At 44.4% G+C, this 22,095-nt stretch overlaps 1 protein-coding gene across 2 annotated transcripts in view; it reads right to left on the bottom strand.

The window, feature by feature from the left end:
• DDHD1 (DDHD domain containing 1) overlaps positions 1-21,870 on the bottom strand; it is a 65,826-nt gene extending 43,956 nt beyond the window's left edge. For both annotated transcript variants that reach the window (XM_064461120.1, XM_064461121.1), the window contains exons 1-2: positions 21,043-21,870; positions 6,633-6,806 (exon numbers count right to left, since the gene is read on the bottom strand). In XM_064461120.1, coding sequence (XP_064317190.1) covers positions 6,633-6,806; positions 21,043-21,745 — 877 coding nt within the window. In that variant the 5' untranslated portion in view covers positions 21,746-21,870. The remainder of the gene's footprint in view (positions 1-6,632; positions 6,807-21,042) is intronic.
• Positions 21,871-22,095: the final 225 nt, after the last annotated feature.

The raw sequence follows: 22,095 nt of genomic DNA, 5'->3' as shown, positions 1-22,095 counted from the left end.
GCCTTAATACAGATGCAAGTGAAGTATATTACTGTTGCACATCAGTTTTCTAGAGAAGAGGAAAGTTAGGCTCATGCATATTGCACTTGGAACTTGGTGGAATAACTTAGTCTACAGAATAGTTTCCTGGCTGTGGCAACTCAAGAAGAATATCCACAGGAAATTCAAGTAAGGTATAAGAAAAAAAAAAAGTAAAAATAAAATTTTTTACAGCAAGGATGCAGGTTGCCCAGAATGGTTGTGAAGTCTCCATTGCTGGAGATATTCAAAACCCCACCAGAAACATCCTGAGCGACCTGCTCTTGCTGACTCCACAGCTTTGCGCAGAGGTTGGACTAGATTATCTCCAGAGATCCCTTCTGATCTGCACGACTCTGGTTCTATGAATATGACTGTCCCATCTAAAGGTTAAACTAGCCAGCTGTGACAAAAATTCATTGTTAATATAATTTTTTTGTGAACAGAGAAAATTATTCGAAATCTAAGGCAAAACAAATCAGCTATTCCAAACGCAACTTTTGTAGTTTTGTGGTGTCTGACCACATGCTGAAAATCCATACCAAAACCCGATAAACTTCTGCAGTTTCAAGATCAATGCATTTCAAAAATCCCTTCTGATTCTGAGTCACTGGACTTTTCCCACCTTTTTTTAATCATCTATCACAGAATCGTAGGCTTGATCACACAATAAGTGCTGTTGAAGGGACTGCTGGGGTTCATCCGCTCCAACCCCTCACACAGAGCAGGATCCACTTTTATGCTGGATCCAATTTCAGATTTGGATCAGGTTGCTCAGGCGATTTCCAGCTGAATTTTGAGCATCTCTGTGCAAATACAATGAGCTATGTCTACTCCTATCTTACTATCACATATATTAAGCTTTAAGCTTCACTTCATCCTAATTAAATAAATACACCTAAAAAAGATGATGAAGCAACAGATGATAGATACTCAACTGTATTTTTGATAGTAACAGCTAACCAAATGCTCTTAAAGCAGAGGTAGCAAACCTTAAAGCTGTTAGAGGCTATTATTTATACTGGGGACCAGTTTATGATGTAGCCTTTGAACAACTGCTCAGTGGTCTCAAATAGAAGACTCAGAATTAGCCCTCACGCTACCCTAGAGCGTGGGGAGGTATCACCTGCTGCTCCCTCCCCAAGAGCGAGGTGAGCACTTGCTGTTCCTGCCCTGCTGTTTGGCACCACCGCCGCTACACAAAAGGCAAGAGAAGGCAGTTTTGTCACGTAGCAGGCAGCCAGGGGTCCCACAGATCGAACCTCCAGCTGAAAGTCAGACTGTGTGACAACAGCTGCTCGTCTGTCCTTGATGGCCTCCCTGCAAAGCAGCGGACACCTGCCTGCTAACAGCTCCTCCGTGCTCGAGGAACTCGCAGCAAAGGGTATGTGGGCTTTGGCCCCAGATCAAGGGAAAAAATCTACACTGAAGTAGTGACATTGACCCTCCATCAAGAGGCTCTTAGTCTGAACATCACTGCCTTTATTATGGCTAAATACTGTTAGCAAAATATCTAGCCTGAGAACCCTTAATAACCTGCTGTGATCCGAGTTCATGGTCTTGTTTTATCTTACAATGGCCTTCATATTACTGAAATCACTTGAGAACGCTGCTCCTCTGATAGACTGCTTTCGATAGGTCCTGAACGCACTGTCAGCCCAAGTATGCACAAAAAGCAGTTTCTAAATCTTACGTTATTCCGTACATTTTAAGCTTATTGACCGCTAAAAAGGTATTACGATACCCTTTTTATGCCAATTTCAAAATGGTTTCAGCTGAAATATTGCTTCAAAGAACAAGTGTTATAACCTAGGACTTTCTTGGAAATATTTGTAGAATTGTATTACAGTAGTGAAATATTTAAGTGTAATCACTGGGTATATGCAGTACAAGGAAGATCAGTATTTCAGCACAAAGGCAGAGTTATAAACTGTTCTCAGTGTGATCAAATAAACAACCCAGATATTACCTTGTTTTAAGGGTGGAAGTTTGTATTATTTAAAACTTCAAACCTAAGAATTTACATCAAAATGCCACCTTACATCTTGTGATGATATCAATTTATGTATACCAAGTTTGAAGAATGAATCTTCCATAAGAAGGACAAGGAAAGCCAATGCACAAAAAACCATAGTTTACCTGGATGAACAAAACCAAGTACTGGGCACTCGAATTTGAGGGCCCCCCAAAACCCCAATATTGTCTATCAACAGAGTGGCAGAACAAAATTGGTCCTGGAAGCACACATATACTGTTACAGCAGTGCAGCATCTCATTTAGGGGTTTATGGTGTCATCAGACTGTTGTTTTTAGCAAAGACTTGAGTGGCAAACATCAAGCTCTACTCCTGAACACAACTATAAAATGACAATGATGACTCTAATGTTGCTCAGAAAAATTATGTAAAATTACGTAATGACAAGACAGAAGATGCCTTCCTGAACCTGCCGATACACAGATTTGCATTTGTGCAAATTTGTGATTGGCATTGACTCAAATCCAGGCTGCAGATGTTCAGTTTCACAACAAAGCAGTCAAAATGCAGCCAAACCCCTAATTCCTCATCCTAAATGTGGTTTCCTCCTGTAGCCATATCAGTTATTGTCTTAAAAGACAGAACAGCAATGTCCTTTCCTGTATCTATCAACAATAAAATGAACTATTTAAACTGAAAAATGCATGTGGAATTTGGCCAGGATCAAAGCAGACTCTGGGGCAATGAGATATGAAACAGTGCAGTCAGGCTCTGGAGGAGATGGGTGATGCCCTTGCAGGATTTGCATGTGCCAGGATGCCAGCAGCATTCGTCTCGCCTGGTTTTAGGCACCTCGGGAGGCAGAGCTCCCTGCAGAGCCGATAAAAAGAGGCTCATGCCCTCAGCATCCCTCCCCGATACGCACATATTCTGCCTGGTCTGTGGTGGTCTGGGGAGCCGGCTGTCACATCCCAACACCTCCTATGGATGCTCCACTTGAGATCGCCATCAGGGTAGCTGGCCTTTCACAGGTGTTACAGATCCCAACACATTCAGAACAAAATATCCCTCCCTAAATCTCAGAAATATGACTAATGTCTACAAGCAGCAGATAGATCTCTGGTACCTGGGAATCATGTCTATGAGCTACAGGACATAACCTTCTTGGAGACAAATCGAGGTCAACTGGATATTGCAAAACTAAAGGTCACGTTAACCTGCCTGGACAGTCCTAAGAACTAAAGCGCCTCATTTCTGCCTTCTGCCATAACAAATAATTTACCTGAAAAAGTCATGCCACTGCTGAGACCCACAGCTCAGCAGACTACTGAAGAGCAATCAGACACCAAGGGGAGTCAGTGACATTAGGCAGCATAAATGCAGTTCATTTTGCAAGGCACGAAATGAAACACTTTAAAGGGTGAAAATCAAAATGCCACTGGAGGCAGTTTGCTCAGAGGGATCTCCCATGGAAGCAGTGGTCTCCAGGCTGCCCCACAGAAAACAGAACTTGAGAAATCGTTCGCCTGAACACCGTCATAGGCTGTTCCGTTCCCTTCAGAAATTACAGCTTCCTGCAGTCCCAAACAACACTGGAAGGCAGCACAGGCTGGAGATCTCCATTCTGAAATGTTTTGCATTTTTAGAGGAAGGTTTGCTTGGATTAACATTTTAATAATGGGGCAGGTATTCATCAACCACCTATCATCAACCAAAGTCCTGGATAAAGCTTAGTTATTTCCTTGTTAACATGCTACAATCCAGGAGCAGAATTAATAAATCAAATCACTGGAGTGGGAAATAATTTTTCTAGATATAAGTGTATTCTCCTAACCTGTCTCCCAAAACTGAAGATATGCAGATATGAGGACAGAAGGGGAGCACTGCATGCTGAGCAGCTGCCCGGCACAGGGAATGGACATAGCGCTCACTGGCAGTTTTTGCAAAGATGAACCCATCTGTATGGGTGACTCCACACGCAGACGGGAAGCAGAACCACTCGCCCTGTGCTTAAAAAGAGTGCGATTCCGTTGCCAGCAAGGCACTGGGCAGCTGCTCAAAAGCTGAGTGCGCTAAACACCTAGTAAACTTGCTAGCAATGCTGGTTTCTTCACAAAAAGATTTCAGAGGGCAATAAAATAAATAAATAAAGATTAAATTTCAAATAAATTGTCAACTGAGTCTCGGACACTAAGTTCCAGGGTACCATATGTTGCCTCGAGTTAGCGGGCTGAATAAGAGAAAATTATCCAGATGAGGAGCAGCGAAGCAGAAACTGCTCCTAACTTTTCAGCGTACTGCCACCGTTCAGAGCATGGCTGGAATCAAACCAAGAGCCAACAGTTTGTCTACTGCATATCAACAAGATGTTTGTTGACAAGCTAGTTTTTTGCTATTTATGATGCAAACTGGCATGTTCATACAAAAGAATTATGTCTAAATACTGAGACTGTTACAGCAGATCTTAATTTTGCTGAGGAATTAGATGAGATTGCTAGTTTTTCATCATTTACAATGCTTTATTGCATTGTGAATACCCACTTCCCCTCTCAATGATATTCACAGATCTGTCCTAACCTTCACTAAATACCAGCTACCTGTAAACCTTGATGGCACCAAAATATGTTTCATACAGGATACAGTTACAACAAATGGTAGCAACAAATCGTAGCATTTAAGAAATTTATAAACTGAATTCAGCACTTCTCCAACTAATTGTGTTTACTTCATCAGCGATAATGCAAGTTGTAAAGCTTCTCCCAGTGCCATGTGCAGATGGCAATCATGACTGCCAGCTGATCAGAGATGTATTGAGATGCATTATAATGACAAAACCAGCCTTCACAGTTACTACTAGCTATAATTTTCCTGCAACTCTCCTCTTCCTACCAAAGTCTACTGAAAGTTATTAGTGACTTTACATGTATTCCATTTTGAAATGACTGCAAACAGGTTTTTTTAAAAACTTTTTTTAAACTGTAGTTTTAGAAAAGGCACTGGTATCTGAATTTGGATATTCTTTTCTTGATATATTATGTTTTTGTAAATTTCGGGCACTGTATCTTTCTCACCACTCTCCCCAATCTCTCCTCCCTTAAATCTGGAAATTTCTGCTCCACAGACTTTTTCTGACAAAAACACCCAAAAAACTCCCTTCCTTACTTGATAAGGAGAATCCAAGTACAGCTGAAGCCTGTCTTCCTTCCTTCCTTCCTCCCTCCCTCCATTCCTTCCATCTATCAGAAGTGAAGCTACCAAAGGCTGGAAGCACTCAGCAGCCATAAAGATGTGCTTTCCAAGTAAACCCTACCATGAACAGCACTGCACGCTCAGCGCGGGTGCAGCTGTACTAACAAAGCTGAGCTTTGTCCCAGTACACTGGAACAATACGTCGGTACAAGCACAGAAACACAGGTGGAAGTGCCTTTCAAAAGGTTGTACTGGCACAGTGCTGCGGCTTGGGGGTAACACCATTTTACGCACCTACCTGACAGAGCCATTAAAGCAGAAGACTGTACTGCAGGCTTGGCCAGAGAAAGAGAGCTATTAAAGTGCTATAAATAGAAAAAAATATTCACAGGGTCCTTGCCAGCCTTGAGGGGAGTTAGAAACTTAACTACTCTCTGCACTGTTGAAAAATCTCTCCAAGTCAACAAATGCTATTATGGTTTTCCTTACAGCAATCACAGAAGAACCTTTAATACTGCCTTGCTTCTAGTTTATTAATAAGCTTTTACTTGTGTGGTCATGTAGTCAACACATGAGAACTCCTCCATGCTCATGGCCAAAACACAGCCACTTCTACATTCTGTAGCTGTTTTGTACAAAGTTGTAGTTTAAAGAGTTTAAAAATAAAGTTGCTTTATCAAAAAATAACACAACGAAAACCCTACTAAAATATATTGTGATGCCTCTGTACTTGCAGCTCTTGGTTTGTAGATTGTTCAAGTGACCAACAAACACAACTGAACTGCGAAAGCCAAAAATACTGAACTTTTGCTGTGTTATCCTCACCCTGATCAACCAGTTCAACTGCGTACGTGAAATAACAGATCAGTGAATTCAGCAGGCTATTTTTAAAAACGTTAAAAGCATTTGTCTGAGATTCCCAAAAACACTAACTGAATGTCCTTAGCCTGGTTATTAAAATATTAGGACTTCCACAGCAGAATGAAGCTTTACTATAGCTGAAAACTACTCTAATAAAGTCACAGGCCGAACTAGAATGGAAAATGAAATGTGACCTGCAAAACTGACACTCCCTTTAGGGCAGAATTAGGAATGCTGGCCAGAGAGCTAATAGCCCCTTTGTATTTGGACACTGACTCTTCTTGTCCCATCAAGAGACTGCAGTTTGAAGTGAGATTTCAAACACAATAAAAAGATAGGAAACACAAAGCAAAATGGGAACAAGAAGTTTATCCACAAACATCATTTTTACAGTGTTCATCAAAAGTGCTGCAGCAGGAAATCCTACACCCAGCAAGACGCGCTGAAAAATGGGAGAGCGAACTGATACCTATAATATGTTCCCCACCACGTAGGACGGAAAACCATCACAGATCACACTCAAGCTTAAGAAACAGATCCCAACTGCCCAGAGAACATACAATAAAAATAGTGATCTAAACAATCTTACCCTCCTTCCCGTCAACAGGTTTTGATACTTCCATATCAAAGCTCTCTTGCAGCTGCTGGCCTTTGAAGCGGTTGAGATGCTCCTGCTCTATCAGGTTACTTTCCTCCTCCTCCAGAGGTTGCCATGTGCCGTCAATGAACCACTGTCCACGCATTACAGGGATCTTTTCTGTTTCTGAAAATCAAACGAGATTATTTTTTTTTTAATGCCACAAATCACAAACTGACAGCAGATGAGAGGGAAAGGGAATTCTGTTTGGTGTTTTGATGAGAAAGTTAAACTGTCACTGCTGGGACACCTAACAAGGTAACCACAAATGCCTTGAGAAATACCACCACCTTTTCCCATGGGGCTGAAATGAGTAGCGAAAGTACTATTAATCTGCAAACAGCTGAGCTAATGAGGCCCAGTGTTTAGAGGGTGTGTGAGGATGTGAGAGAGGTAAGCAGAAAGATGCAGATTTTGTAAAATTTATTAAGGGCTAAGTTCAAACAACAGGCCAACCCTAATGGGATACACTCCCCTCTACCCAGTTCCCCTGAATTTTAAAAAAATTAGGAATTTTGTGAGGTTCCCCTGAATTTTAAAAAAATTAGGAATTTTGTGAGGCTCCTGCTCCTCTATAAACTCTGACCGATAACAACCAGTGGTTTCAAAGCTATTAAGAAGATGCAGAAATAGGGGAGAGAAACCCACTCGTGCTTACCCTGACTGCAGAGTCCTGATGCCTTTGGGAACTGCACTTAAAATAACCCAAATTACACATCAATTAGCATAAATGGTGATTTTAGAGAGGAAAGGGCTTTTTTTTATTAAAATCAGTCTTTCACTGAGAGCAGTTTTCAGTCACTGCCACTCTAGTTTCCGTTTCGGCACTCCAAAGGAGGAAGCTGGGCACCCAGCAATTGCTGTCCACATGACAAGAGAGAAATCTCTACAAAAAAAGTACAGCCTGGTGCTTATTCTTCATCAAACTGTGTTTTCTAACTACTGGGGCTGTAAGGAGCAAGAATTCTCCTCTGATACCCATCCCTGCAAGCAAGCTGAGACAATAACATCCTTTGTAGCTCAGTTGAGAATCTCTCCTCCTACATCTGGAAAATCAAGAAGGAGAAATACTCTCTGCCTGTGCTCCACAAGCCTGTAAGACCCCAACCTCCAGCCTCATGGGACCAGCACAGATACAGCGTATCTCAAAGATCTGTTCCTACCTGGAAGGTAGGAAAAAAAGCTGGTAAGGACTGCTAGGGAAAGAAACAATAGATGCAAAGAAACAGAAAAGGCAAATCAGGTAAAAAAACCCCAAACAAGAAACAATAGAGAGCATGGAGATTTCAGAGTTACTAGGCAAAGGAAGGGACCTATCTGATCTATCACGAGACCAGGACAAATGCAGTGCACAAGGTGACCCAGCCAAGGAACCTCTAAACTATTCTGAATTCTTCATCCCTCAGGCTGCTGCACCTACAGGCTATGAAAGTAAAAAGAAAATCTCCTTAAAATAATCTCCCCACAGGGCAAGTAACACTCAAAATGTTTCCAAAAGCCAATTTTGAAACCTTTCCCATAACAGATTTACAGGAAAACACAGTTTCTACAGTACCAGAAGTGATGATAATGTCTTAACACCCCACCTCTGTAACAGAAGGAGGGCATACTTGCAGGTGATGGCATCCTTAAGTTGATCCTGCAGCAAACAGAAAGGAAAAAAGAACAGCAGGGAAGCTCAAGGCAGGCAGGAAAGCGGACGCTGGAGGCAGATGATGTGGAGCAAGGAGCTCAGATTACCACTGAAGTTCCCTCACTTGTTGCTGGCACATGTATTCCCCGTTACCCAAATGTTCTCATGCCTGGGAAACCTGCAGGCAACCCTATAAAACAGGCCCTCTCATCCCAACTTCCCACAGATCCCAGTTTTCTTTGGCAGGCATCAGGCATGCTGGTTCGTCCCTCCCAACTCCCCCAAAGCCCCATTCAAACTCTCTGATCCTCCTGCATCCTCAGCTCTGCCTATACAGAACACAGACTACCCGTGTCTAGTTGGCCTGACCAAAACGCAGCCAGAAGTAGCACACGTCCCGGTTCTGCCATTCAATTTCTGTTTGCACAGCTAAAATAGCTATTCCAGATAGGACCCAATTGTTAAAGCGCTGAATTTCTAACGTTTTGGATGCTGATGATCCATCAGCTGAATAAAAAGTGTTCGAAGGGTGTGGTTATTTAATGAAAATGAATCCCAACATATCAGAACAAAAGGTCCGAGTGGCTTTAAACTGCCAAAGTTAATAGTCACTACAAATGAAAATTCAATTGTCTATGAAAATTTAAACTAACTTTGGAGCCTACATCCTATCGAGGAAGCGTGAAATGCCAGTATTCAGTTCTCATGAAATGAAAGTTAACCACGGCAATGTTAATTGTCATCATATACAGTAGCTTCTCATCTCGCACTTGTCTTAACCTTTGCTGCATTCCCCTACATTTCACACCTGTCAGATATCCGTGTTTTTCAGCCGAGCTAATACACACAGATCCAGTTAGGCTGCCCCTACAAACAAAGCACTGTCTGTAGGAAAAAATCAAATGCACATAATATGTGAGCGTGGATAAAGGATCCCATTGTTGCTGAAGCAATGACACAACTACGTCAGATGTTAATCCTTACTGGGAAAATCTGTAAGTAATTCCTTAATTCTTGACTAAGCGTTCTGATGAAGCCCTATTCAATGAATCCATAAAAAGATTTTTTTTTAAATAATAATCATATGAATACTATTTTGTACTCCAAACCAAATGAATACAAGACACCTCTTTTTCAGTTTTGAAGGGCTTAAGTTTTTCATGTGGGAATTTCCACCTACAGATATCTAAAATTCTAAACATAAAACATGAAAATAAACATTTTCAGGCTCTCTTTGCCTGAGATAAACTTTCCCATAGTGGCTCTTTACAAGAGTAGACTGTAGCACTCTGTAGCAGCTCTCAAGCATAAGATGGGCAGTGCCTTTTCCAGAAAGGCTCAGCCAGGAAACACTGGAATGTTTGAAATAAGAAAATTTTTGTTGTAAAATCTTTACAGGATAGCTTAGTTTTGGAATAAACTGATATATCTGGTGCTGGGTCTGGAAAGGGCATTTATATGGAAATATAAATCACCTTCAGATCCAAAGACAGATTATTATAGAGCTTTGTTTTCAGACTAGGTCTTTAAAACCTGAGCGAGGCAATTCTGTTTTCCAAAGTTCACTGGGATCTTAGGGGGACCCAGGAGTTCCTTTCCCCCTCATCCTCCCCTCCTTCAGACCACTGCACACTAGGTGTGCAGCACAGCACCCCGAACGACAAGCTTGTCCTGCTTCACATCTCCAGCTGGGTGGCAGGTTGGATCACTGTGCTGCTGGGAAACCTCAAGAGAAAACCGCCTGGTAGAGGAAGCGAGTGAAGGACATGTCGTTCCATCAGAGGCACGGTTTGGTTTTAAGAAAACTGAACGCTGTCTTTCAGAACCAAAACAATCAAATTTGTGAACACAGCTGACAAACAACCATTTCACCTTACTTCTCATTAGAGAGGAGGCTTGGTAAAGTAAGGAAGAACAACCGCCCATTAACATCTGTGTTCTCAAAACCGAACAACAATGGTGTAATATTTTAAGTGCGCAATGCTGGATTTCAGTCCAGGTCAAAGTCTGATTCCCATCACAGCGATGAGGACAACCTACTGATGCCACATGCTTTTGGAGCTGGAGACTTTTTGCATTTCAGTTATGAAGAAAGATAGGTATACTAGCAGTAATTACACTGAATACTCTCAATAAACACAATTCCTCCATTTAATCTTGGACAGGTGCTGTTATTTAAAGATTTCCCTGCGATTCATCCAGAGAACTTGATGCAAGCTATTACAGTAGTCACCGTTAAAAAGTGATGAACCAAAACTGCCATTTGAGCACCCAATTTCACTCACTCCTATCCACCTCTAATAAATTCATTCATGTCTTGGATATTCAGATCATTTTAGAAAGCTTAAACTACATTCTTTCAGTTATTTTTGTTTTACGGAAGAATTAAATACACAGATATATAAATCATGTTGTAACTTAACGTGGGTTTTTTTTGGCCAATCTATAATATGAAGTGTTATTTATCTTTGTCCTGACAATCTTGATCCCTAGGAAAGGATTTGCCTTGAATTCTTTACTGCCTTAAGTCTTACGCCATATAATCTGCAGTTGGCAGTGCTTCAGACCGAAAGATACCAACATATTTGGCTGGTTATACACTTGTGTGCTTTAGTTGTACAAGAATTTCTAAATAAATTTGAATGGCAGAGATTACAAGCTGAGGAAAAGCACTTTAATTAGTCATACGTATTTTACTACTTTCAGAGGAAAACAGTTTGAGAGATGTAGACTGCAACACAGGATTTATTTACTTCTACACAAAAAGGTCTTTTTTTCCTGAAAGTCCGAAGAAGAAAAGAACACAAGTACTGTAATTAATGCGATGAGACAAGAACACGAGCGATTTGCATTATGATAATCACCTAAATCCTCTGAATAACAAAAATTATGTTAAAATAAAAAATGCATGCAACAAAAGGTACATACATGTGCAGTACTTTAAGTATGTAATCCCAGCTACTCCTTTTTTGTGAATGTCTTTAAACCGCGTGATCGCATCCAATATAAATTGGATGAAAAAGCTAATCCATCAGAACACAGTATGAAAAGTAATAACTGAGCAGAATTTGCCTCCATTTTTCTTCTTGTACTATTACACGAACACTATAATTTATTTCCTGTCACCACAATGGTTGCGACGGTATATACCTAAATTTAAACACTGTACAGCTCAGGTGTGGCTCACATAAGCCTCTTTCACCTTACTTGATTCAGAACCAGGAAACAGTTGCAAAACCAAGGTGATACAGAGATAATAACTAAAGGTTATTAGAGCTTAATAGAATAGAGCTTAAACAAGAAGCCCAAAGGAGGTGGGTTTTGGAAATACCAACACAAGCTAGCATGCAACCTGGAAGACAAACAGACAGAATAAAATTATAAGCGGGTATGATTCATTAAAGTTCTGTTTCATTGCTTCAAAGCTGAGGTCCTGTTCAGATGCCTTGATGTCAAAGTTAAGGCACTTCTGGCACTATTCACTCACCAGTCTCAAGACAGCTATAACAATTTACCCACAAATGAGATCTAAAAGGTTAATATAAGATTTAAAGGCTTGGAAATTTAGATTAAAGCTTGTGTTTTGCTGAAATTGACAGTCCCAACTTCCCAGCTTTCCAAGCCCAAAGCCAAGAGGTTGGACAAAAAACACAAGCTCATAAAACGCAGGGAGCTCGAGATGCTTTCAGTATAGTAATTTCAGATTCCTGTTTTTCAGTGTAGCAACTTCTGTTCCTTAAATTTGACTTCTTTATTACTAGAGCTGCAAATAATTTGCAGTGCAGGAGGATAACATCTGCACAAGCTAAAGCTAACTGTGAGGCTACCATATGTGACATCTCAAGCTGAAAGGTATTTAAATAACGAAGAGAATCACAGAATGATTAAGGTTGGAAAAGACCTCTAGGATCATCAAGTCCAACCCCAACCCAACACCCCCAGGCCTCCTAAACCATGGCCCCAAGTGCCACATCTACACAGGTTTTGAACACCCCAGGGATGGGGACTCCTCCACCTCTCTGGGCAGCCTGTTAGAAGTGCCCATGCATTTCCCAAGGGGGGGCGGGGAAAAAACCAGGTCAAAATGGCCTTCCCCCACCCCCCTTTTTTTTTTCCTTTCCACAGAGGCCTGCTAAAAGTGCTGCACACCATATGTCTTGGAGCACAGCACTCCTAGCAATTGTAATACACCTGAACGTTGACATAAGCCACGGAAATAAATGTATTCCAGAATAACATAAAGGGTACTGTCAGAGACTTTTCAAAATTTGCTATCTATAACTTTGGGTATATTAACTACTGCAGAGCCCATAAGACTTTTTGCTATTGCAAACACTTAAGTGTAAGGACAGTTATTACTCGACCTGTGCGTCAGCGCGCATCCTTCCCACGCAGCCGCCGCGGCCACGACAGCAGCAGCGGTTTGCAGGTTCTATTTTTGCCAATGCAAATGCACAGAGCGCAGTCTGCAGGACAAGTTCTATTCCTCTTACTTAGTTCCCACATGGCTGGGTTTGTAGAGTTTCGTGAAAAAAAAGAAAACCTAATGAGGAGAGGAAGCTTTATTGTGAGAATAGATGGTCATAGAAACCAATCATGAGATTAAGAATTGTCACATTTTGCTGTCAGCGACATGATCCTGCATGCTGGGTGAACAAACAGGTGTTATAATAAAACAGCCCAAACCTAAAATGTCATTATTTCATGATCACTAGGAAATACAACACTTTTATATATATATATAGCTTAGTGTTCTACAGCTTTCTAGCTGCTCCCTAACATATTATTTCAGAATAGAGCAGGTTACTGACATTTGAATAAATGGAGCCACTCATTTAATCCCAGCCCAGGTGACCTTCCTTTGTTTCACCACAAACACATGCAATCTGTTCTGCTCTTTCAAAAGTAACAAGGTAACCTGAAGAGCAGTTCAAGGGTGAAATCCCAGCCTCAGAAAATTTAACATAGCGACATGAATTTACAGAGTCAGGCTTTTAGTCTTTATTCAGTGCCTGAGATGAAAAGAGATTTCATTCGCTAAGCAGTAAAGGATATTATTTTGCTGGTCCATCAAGTAATTCTAAATTGCTTTACTGAAGCAACTTCAAAATCACAGGCGGAAGTTACTTTTGACTTTCATAGCGACTAAGCACATTAAGAGCAATCTGATTGGCACAGACGGGATTTTCTTTCCAGGCTCTGATCTATGGAGCAGCTACACATGCGAGCCTCCACGTATGCTTCAGTGTGAGATGCATCAAGTGAGGAACACGTGCTTTGTCCCACTGCAAACATGAAATTGCTTCTGTTTTACCGAGACTGCCTGAAGTATTCAAGCAACAGCTTGTAACTGTTCTATCCTGAACCATTTTTAATCGGTTTACACTATGAACCAAGCAATCCAAAACAATATTGAAAGGCTGCTCTTTGGGGCTGGTTCAAATGCAAGCACAGAAGGAACCCCTCAAAAAGAAATGAATTCCCTCAAAGTCATCTCTCATCTCAATGGCTGTATATCACCCCAAAATATAGTGCATATCAAGGCGGATTTTTCTGGTTTAAGTTAGTACTTTAATTAACATCTCTGCAATTGCTCTTTACACAGACCCAAACTCAACAGTCCAAGTCAAAATGCTAAAGCTCTCCTTACTAGCCCTGCCAACGATGAGCAGGAAACACTCACCAAAAAAACCTTGGACTGTTGAAACATAAAATGTGCTGCAGTTTTAAGTTCAGAGCTTTATTTTTATTGAATTCTTATAAATGAAAATAGTTTACCAAATTTCAGTACTAGTGCTCTGAAGTGAAGCACTTCCACCACCAGTGTTTGCTCCTGGAGCGAGGCAGCTGGAGGAGCTAGTCTCTTTTCTCACCCAGAGAACCTTGTATCTTTCGAAATAGCATTTGGTTAAAGCTAAATCAACCCACAAAAGAATGACTGTGCCACATGACAAACATGTGAGTACCTCCTAAAACATAAGCATGTGCTCAAATCCCACTGAAAGTCACGGGACTTTTGTGCAATCACACCCTCAGCGCCGAGAGTGTGTGCTCTCCTGGCAGGCGCTCTTCAATAGGTCTTTTGTTCGCGAGCTCTCACCAGCACCGAGCAGCAGCGATCATGTAGGTACAGGTTAGGCAAGTAGGTTCCTATACAGGAATATCTTTCAGAAAAAGAGGAAGATTTTTCCAGTGCATACCTCAGACCTACCACTAATGAACAAGATGAAGATATTCAAGGGCACAGTAATCTTTCAGCTCCTCTCTTCTCCTCTGCAGGGATTATTTTCTGCACTCTCCCCCTAACTTCACTTCCTTTTTTCCGTCTACTGCACCCCAACTTCCGATTTCCCTACACTTTCATCCCCTGATTTCACTTCTTCCTTCAATTTTTTTTTTTACCCTATAGGTTCCCCCCCGCTTGAAAACTAGCGCGATTTTAGTTTCTTTCATCTGAAATATCACTGCCTGGGACCCCACTTGCAGATCCTACTCCCTTCATCCCAGCACTCACTAACCATGCTATTTACAACATTTACAGTCTCCGGAGCTTCTCTCCAGTTCCACACTGGGCACACTCTAGTGTAGCTTCAGCTACTTGCAACCCACTCACAAACAGATCATACCACACTAGTGAGCCTTTCTCTGGCCAACACTCAAACCCACCACCTCATCTTCACCTTTTGAAACCTTACAGATACCACTGACAGAACTGCTCACGCTTCTTATTTTAATTTCATGTGCTTCTGCAAGTTTTTCTTCCATCTAGTCCTTCTGCTTACTAACTCACACAGTGACAGCTCCTCCAGGTTCTTCTCGTTGCCTTCAGTATTGCTTTTTCCCCAGAGAGCATCTCCCTCACACACATACACACAGAAATTCAACTGTCATCTATCTTTAATCTAGCCCCATCACCTCCAAATTAAATCCCATCCTATTTCTTTGATATCGCCCTAATCAAATCAGTATTCAAACCTGAATTAAGTCAGAACAGAACTCCTGATCCTTCTCATCCCACAAACATTTTCTGCTTTCTTGGCTACAATGGACAACACCCTTCTGCCTGTCACCCACAGCTTGTAACCCAACTACTCCCTGCAGCTCTGCCTTCTTCCTAGCTGACCACATCCATCAAGAGAAGTGTGGGACCACATGGAAGGGTGAGCACAACTTGCCTTCTAAGCTGGGGCCATCCTTAGCTACTCTGCTGTTGCTGATGCCATCCGCCAGAGAGCGATCCTGTGATTATGGCATGATTTACAGAAGAAAGACACAGATTCACATTGCTTAAATAATGCTTGTAAATCACAAACATAAAAGCTGAGGACATGGAAGAAACTTGTCCTCAAAGACCCATCCAAACAAAGTGCTGACATGTCCCACCTGTTCTAGAGAAAGCATCCTAAATGTCAGAAGTTCTCTCTACTGAAAGAAGGAAAGGCACCAAAGACTATAATCATAAACAGAACTTACACATAAACAGATGTGAACTGTGATTTAATACATGGAGCACCACAAATCTAAGTTGTTTCATCTACGTGTGTTAGGCCTTCTGGTCAGGAAGGAGCTGGCCAAAACAGCTACAAGATACTTTTGGAAGGATGGCATGGTTAAGGACAGAAGCAAAAAAGTAAAACCCAGGAAAGATTGAGTAGCAAAAGTAACTCTTTACCTTGCCATGCAAACTATCAGTATTTTATCTACAAAAGAATAACATACCTGGAGAGAAAAGCAAGAAAATAGTATTCAGGAATTCAGCCTTCGATCAAAAGCTCCTTTACATAAAGGAAATTGTATCAACCAAGTTCAAAGACTGCCCAGCACACCAAAAGCAATGTTCTAAGCATGCTGTAAAGCAACTGAAAATGTATTGTGCTGCTAAGAACGGGCTAAAAAAACCAACAAGCAAGCCACAAACATACTGATAAACTCTTGATTCCAAACCCTTAATTTTCATCTTGCCTTATGAATCTGTTTTAATACCATTTCTGTTTCAGAATACAAAACAAAATCCATAAACTAAACCTGCAGCCTCAGAAGAAAATATCAGACCTTGATTAAAGCAGCCAGGCAAGAGGTCTAGCAGGACCTCAAGATGGGTTTAGGGTTGCCAGTCTGCAAAGTGTCAATATACAAATTTACACTACTGGCTCTAGGGAAGGCACAAGCACCCAAAGCTCCTGCACAAAGCAGACAGCAGAGTAGCACCTTATACCTCTGAAATGTTTTTTAGTCTTGACAGTGCAGCTCAGAGAACCACCAGTGGCTGAGGTACAAAAGGCTTCATATCTGACTGCTAATGTCCACCTCCTCCATCAAAACAAGCACACGCTAAAAAAAAATCCACAAAGAAAATAGCCTTTTGTAATTGTCTTGTGCCAAGCATCAATTACAGTACTCCAAGGCTTCTTGGTAATCTTAACCAACTCTTAAGTTCAGAGGGCAGATAACACTGCCCTGGCATTCCAGGTCTCATTTTGCAAAAGCTCCACCTGCAGACGCTTTTCACAAGGTGTTAATGGCTGCCTCTTCTTCCAGTTTACAAAGCAGCTCACGGAGAGCTTACAAGAGAAAATCCAGGGTCTTGGATATTTCTTTCAGTCCAAGCTTAAAGGCAGCTGAAATAATTTTGAAAAGCTGCCCAATTCCAGCCTGAGCAGACAAAATCTAAAATTAAGATCCAGTGGACCACTCTGTGTTCACAGGTATTTCCAGGCTAAGGTCAGTAAAATATCTGTTCTGTCGGTACAGCAGATCTCACATCTTATCTCAGGGATGGTCCTAGTGAACAAAATTTTTTTTTTTAACTACAACCAGAGGTATCTTACTTCATAGAATTCTGCAACTATTAGGTACAAAACCATACATGTTAAAAAACAAACCTCGCACCCTTTCCAAACCTGCATTGGAGTGGAGTATTTTATCCTTCCGTAAAAGACAATGCTCCACAGACTCTCCCAATGGCTGTAGAAATAGACATTTTTGTCGTTCCTTCTTTCCACATACAAAAGCCCTACTTCAATTTTAAAACTACTGTTGCAAGACAGATGTCAGTCAAGGTGATGAATGCCCCCAACCCACAGTCAAAATTCAGACTGGAGAACATGCTGGGATGAAGACGACTACCTGGAGAGTAAAAGTGGACTGATTTATAAGAAAACACTGCAAGAACTAAATACAGGCAAATTGACAATGCAACCATCAAAAAGCAAGGGAAAAGCAAATACCAAACAGGGCAACAGTTGTATGGAACAAACTCGCAACCCAAAGAACAGGAGAGAGTCACCCAGAAGTCCACAGGCTGTGGGTTTAACAGACTCATCCAGGACTTTGAAAATGAGACTGAGTATCTCTACAGGAAAATAGTTGTAAAGCAGCCCTCTTCAACCAGGAGGGCAGAAAGGGCTGGATAATTTAAGAAAATTCAAACGGAAGACCCTCATATATAAATATCACTCACTGATTGTGCTCACAGAGGATGAGAAGCAGCCCAACTCCAAGTTATTCACTTATCTGGAAGCCTACACTAATAACTTTAGCCCTCTTGCGCTGTCTTTGCTAGTTCCACAATTCTAATTAAATAAATCCCAGAGGTCACAAGGTAAGGATAAAATTGTCAGTAATTAATCTGCCCAAATTGTAACTCAGTCTGATATTCCTGAAGTTACAAATTAATCCTGTGATGAGCTTAAGATTTCTGAAGATGTGGAGTGAAAAAATACTTCAGCACATGCCAAGCTATAATAAACATTTCGCTGCCATTAAGATGCCACGATAGCTGAAGAACTGTCAGCACGTTCAGTATTGTAGCTGTAAGATAGCAGCCTTCCCTGAGTACGGTACATACATGAAATGGAACAACAAAACGGGCAAGAACAAAGATAAAAGCTTTTGACCTTTGTTCTGAACTGAAAAAGTGAATCAGCAAAACTGGGTAGCAGTTTCTGTACTCTTTAATATGCACCTCAGCATATTTTAAGTCAGTTGTGCTCATTATACTTCATGCTTGATGGGATCAGAGGGTGAGAGTCTCCTCCCTCACCCATGGGCTTCAACAGTGTGAGATCTTGTTTGTCACTGCTGGCTCCTTCCCTCACTACGGTGAGCCAAGGTAGCAGCTACCGCTTGGATCCAAAGTTACACATGCACACTCTCAAATGGGAATAATTTGAGAATAATGGCTACACCAAGGCCTTCAAAAGCACAGATGAGACTGAATCCTCAGGATCTGACCTTGCTGCCTTCTCAGCAGGACGCAACAGTTGGAAGGAAAGAATGGGAAAAAGGCAAGAGCGCTCACGTACACAGGGAAGGGAGGTAAGGAAATGTTTAAGCGAAGGAGGAGTTAGAGCAGAAGACACTGACACACCCTTGAAACACCAGAAGTTCCTTAGTCTTGCGAAGGAGCAGGCTTGCTAGTAAGAACAATCTTGAGCATTCTCCTTAATCAGCTTTCTGAGGACTAAAAAACATCCTCATCATCAGTCGTCTCAGGACCAAGAGTTTATTTGTCCCCTGCCTAGCACCACGTCTGGTGCTAACCTCTGGGAATCTCTCCTTCCAACCATCAGAAATTGTGTCTGCACAGCATATGTTGTCATTTGAAACATCTGCTCCTCAGGCTTAACGAGACTGAATCAGCTTCCAAAATGGACAAGGCACAGGGTCAAGAAATTAAACCTTTAAGCTGCTGAGGAGTAGAGCCTCTTGCTCCCATCACCGGGAGCAATCCTGCCTCACCTGACAGCTCTGCTCACTCGCTCTTTCTCCCTATGGCACAGTTACAAGAGGGATGGCAGCAGTTTCTTCAACCCTTGGGTGACCTGCATCACCTCTTTCCAGTAACCGTGTGGCCGATGCATCAAGCACCAACAGCAAGGGCTTCAGGGTGGTGACAGGGAGAACCACCTCCACTTTCTGCTCAGCGAGCTGTGCCCAGGCTCCTCTGACTCAAAACTCATGTGGAGTGAGACCTCTGCTCGCTCCTGGAGCTCAGTATCTGTCTGCTGGGGTAATGATTTGAAAGACAAATTGTCATACCGTAAGTGAATTGTACCACCTGGTATTGTAATTTATGGATCTCCCTCCCGTAAAGATGCTGATAAAGAAGAGGGGAAACAACCAAAGGCCCTAATTTTCAGATTTGCTGCCCCAAAACAGTTCTGCTGCTCCTCTGTGACTCCCACCCAACTCTCAAAAATATGCAGAGGAGGTGAGAGAAACCTGCCTACGTGAACCTCCCCCAAGCCCATGCAGGGACAGTGTCTATTGCTCAGCCACTCCACAACACTCGCTCTACTCTGTAACATTCCCCTTGTCCTTGAAGGAACACAGTTGGAAAGCAAGTCCTCAGGGATGGAGGGTGAGCAGTGGCACAGCTTGTCTGCTCCAGGAGAGCAGATGCCCTCTTGTCCAATGAGACCCTGGAGACATTCCCTCCAAAGGATGGGACAGAAGAGCTGAGGTGTCTGCTCTTCTTTAATCCCTGTTCCCCAAGGTCCCCTCTACTCCAGCAAAGCACACATGAATGCAAGGGGAAGGACAGGACAGGAGGTGCATCCCCACCTCATTTTGAAGTCAAGGGGGTGAAGTAAATACCTCTTTATTGGAAAGGTAAGAAGGACTATGTGTGTACCTGAGATGCCTGTTGCATCCAATAGAAAGGCGAAGTCCCATTTCATGCCCCCTCCCAGTGGGCAGGTGACAGGGTAGGGAAGATGAAGCACAATATCATCACGTTCCTAGCAGAGGAAGCCCGGTATCAGCCATCTCTGCCATCGTTCCTCACTGAAGAAGAGGGATCAGAAGCCTGTGTGCAGCAGGGAGGCAGCAGACAAACAACTGCTGTTTCTGCCCTGCTCCCTCTGAAGGAAGGGTGTGAATATTGAGGGAAGCGTGGAAGGCAAATCTCCATCCTCACTCACCCTTTGTTTAGAAAAATGGAAGCATAAGCAAGAAGGGTCTCCATCACCTTCCCTCCCGCTTTCTCCTGCACATGCTGAGAAGTGAGAAGATACCCAGACCTCCCCTCCCCGTATCTCTGTATGCTGAGATGTGAGTGCCCAGATTCCCCCTTTCCTTCAGGTACATATACGCAGCGGGGCAATGCCCAGTTCCCTTCGCAGCTGGAAGTGTGTGAAGAGGTGCCCAGTACCCCCTTCCCCACGACCCTTCATAGGGGGTGAGGGCTACCCAGCACCTCTCATCCTTGAGGGGTGTCAGGGGGTCCAGTGTCCGCTCTCTCAAGTGCAAGCTGAGGGATGCCCACGCTGCTCCCCTTATGGATGTGTCTGGGAGCCTGGGCTGCGCAGTGCCGATGCTTCCCCCCGCGTTTGAGACTTGGAAGAGGAATTCCCAGTCCTTCCTCGCTCAGGTGTGTGCCAGAGATGGGCGCCCAGGCCCCCCTCTGCCTAGGGAATGTTTTGCCCTGTATCCCGTAACCCCAGGTGCGCAGGGGCAGCAGGCGGTGCCCTTGGCCGGGATGGTGTGATGGGGAGCGCTCAGAACCCCCATTTACCTACGGGGGTCCGCTGGAGGGGGAGCAAGGACCTCCCAGCGTCCCGAAGACGAAACCCAGGGCAGGGTCTCTGGGTGCTCAGGGGACGCCCTGCGTCCCTTGCTGGGGAGACCGGGAGGCGAGGGGCACCCCAGGGTGTCGGTTCGAGGACAGCGGGACCCCCCGGCCCCCGCTAGGGGGGAGGAGGGGAAGGGGGGGATGGAAGCACTCACGGTTCCAGTAGACGGGGTAGCTCTCCGCGCTGGCCACGTCCACCTCGTAGAGCCCGCTCCGCACACACACCGGCTCCACCGCCTCGCCCTCCCGGGGCTCGGCCGGGCCGCCGGGTCCGAGGGCGCGATAGGCCAGCTCGATCCGTAGCGAGTCGTAACCGATAAAAGGTTTCCAGGTTTTCCGGTCCTCCCGGTAGAACCAGCGCACCTCCTCGGCGCCCAGCTCCCGCACCACCTCATAGCGGGGCCGGCCGCCGCCCGGCCGCCTCCTCTCGGGCAGGGCGGCCGCCGCCAGGGAGAAGCCGCTGCCGCCGCTCTCGCTGCTCGCCAGCCCCGCGCCCTCGCTGCCCTCGCCGCCCGTCCCCGTGGAGTAGCGCAGCGAAGCGCCGGACTCGGCCGAGTCAAAATCGCCTCCGCCGGCCTCGTCGCTCAGGCTGGGATCCCGCGGCAGGACGGCGGCGGCCGCCTCCGGTTCCCCCTCGGAGGAGGAGGTGGAGAGCGCGGCGCGGAGCAGCGGCGCGGAGCGCTGCTGGGGGCGGCGGGGCGGGCGGGCGAGGGGATGCTGCACGCCGCGGCTCTCCTCCTCCTCCTCCGCTTCCTCCTCGCCGCGGGCCGGCCGCTCGTAGCAGCCTTCGCCGTACGCGCTGGCTTCGCCCGGGAGGTCCCAGGCGCCCTGCGGCGAGGCGGGCTCGGGGTAATCCATGCCGCAGCGCGCCCGGCCCGGCGGTGCCTCCTCACCGGTGCCGCCTCGCCCCGCCCGCCCCCGCGCCGCCCCCTCAGGCCCGGCCCGCGGCTGCTGCAGCCGCCGCCGGCTCCGTCCGGGCGGGGGCGGCGCCGCATCGTCACGCGCGACGCGCCGCGACGCGGCCGGGGGCGGGGCGATGGCACGCGGCCTGCGGGGGGGGTGGCGGGTGCATGTGAGGGGCGTCCTCAGGGTCGGCCGGTGCAGTCAGGGTTTGTGTATGTGACTGTGGTTGTGAGTGTGAGGCGCCCTCAAACACGGCTTACAGACCCATCTGTCTGTGAGACCTTCAAACACGGCCTGCAGCCCCA

This window comes from Phalacrocorax carbo, chromosome 9 (genome assembly GCF_963921805.1).
Source record: "Phalacrocorax carbo chromosome 9, bPhaCar2.1, whole genome shotgun sequence".
In the NCBI taxonomy this organism is placed as follows: domain Eukaryota; kingdom Metazoa; phylum Chordata; class Aves; order Suliformes; family Phalacrocoracidae; genus Phalacrocorax; species Phalacrocorax carbo.
Note: the sequence above shows the minus strand (reverse complement) of the source record. Positions and strands in the feature narration are given on the sequence as shown.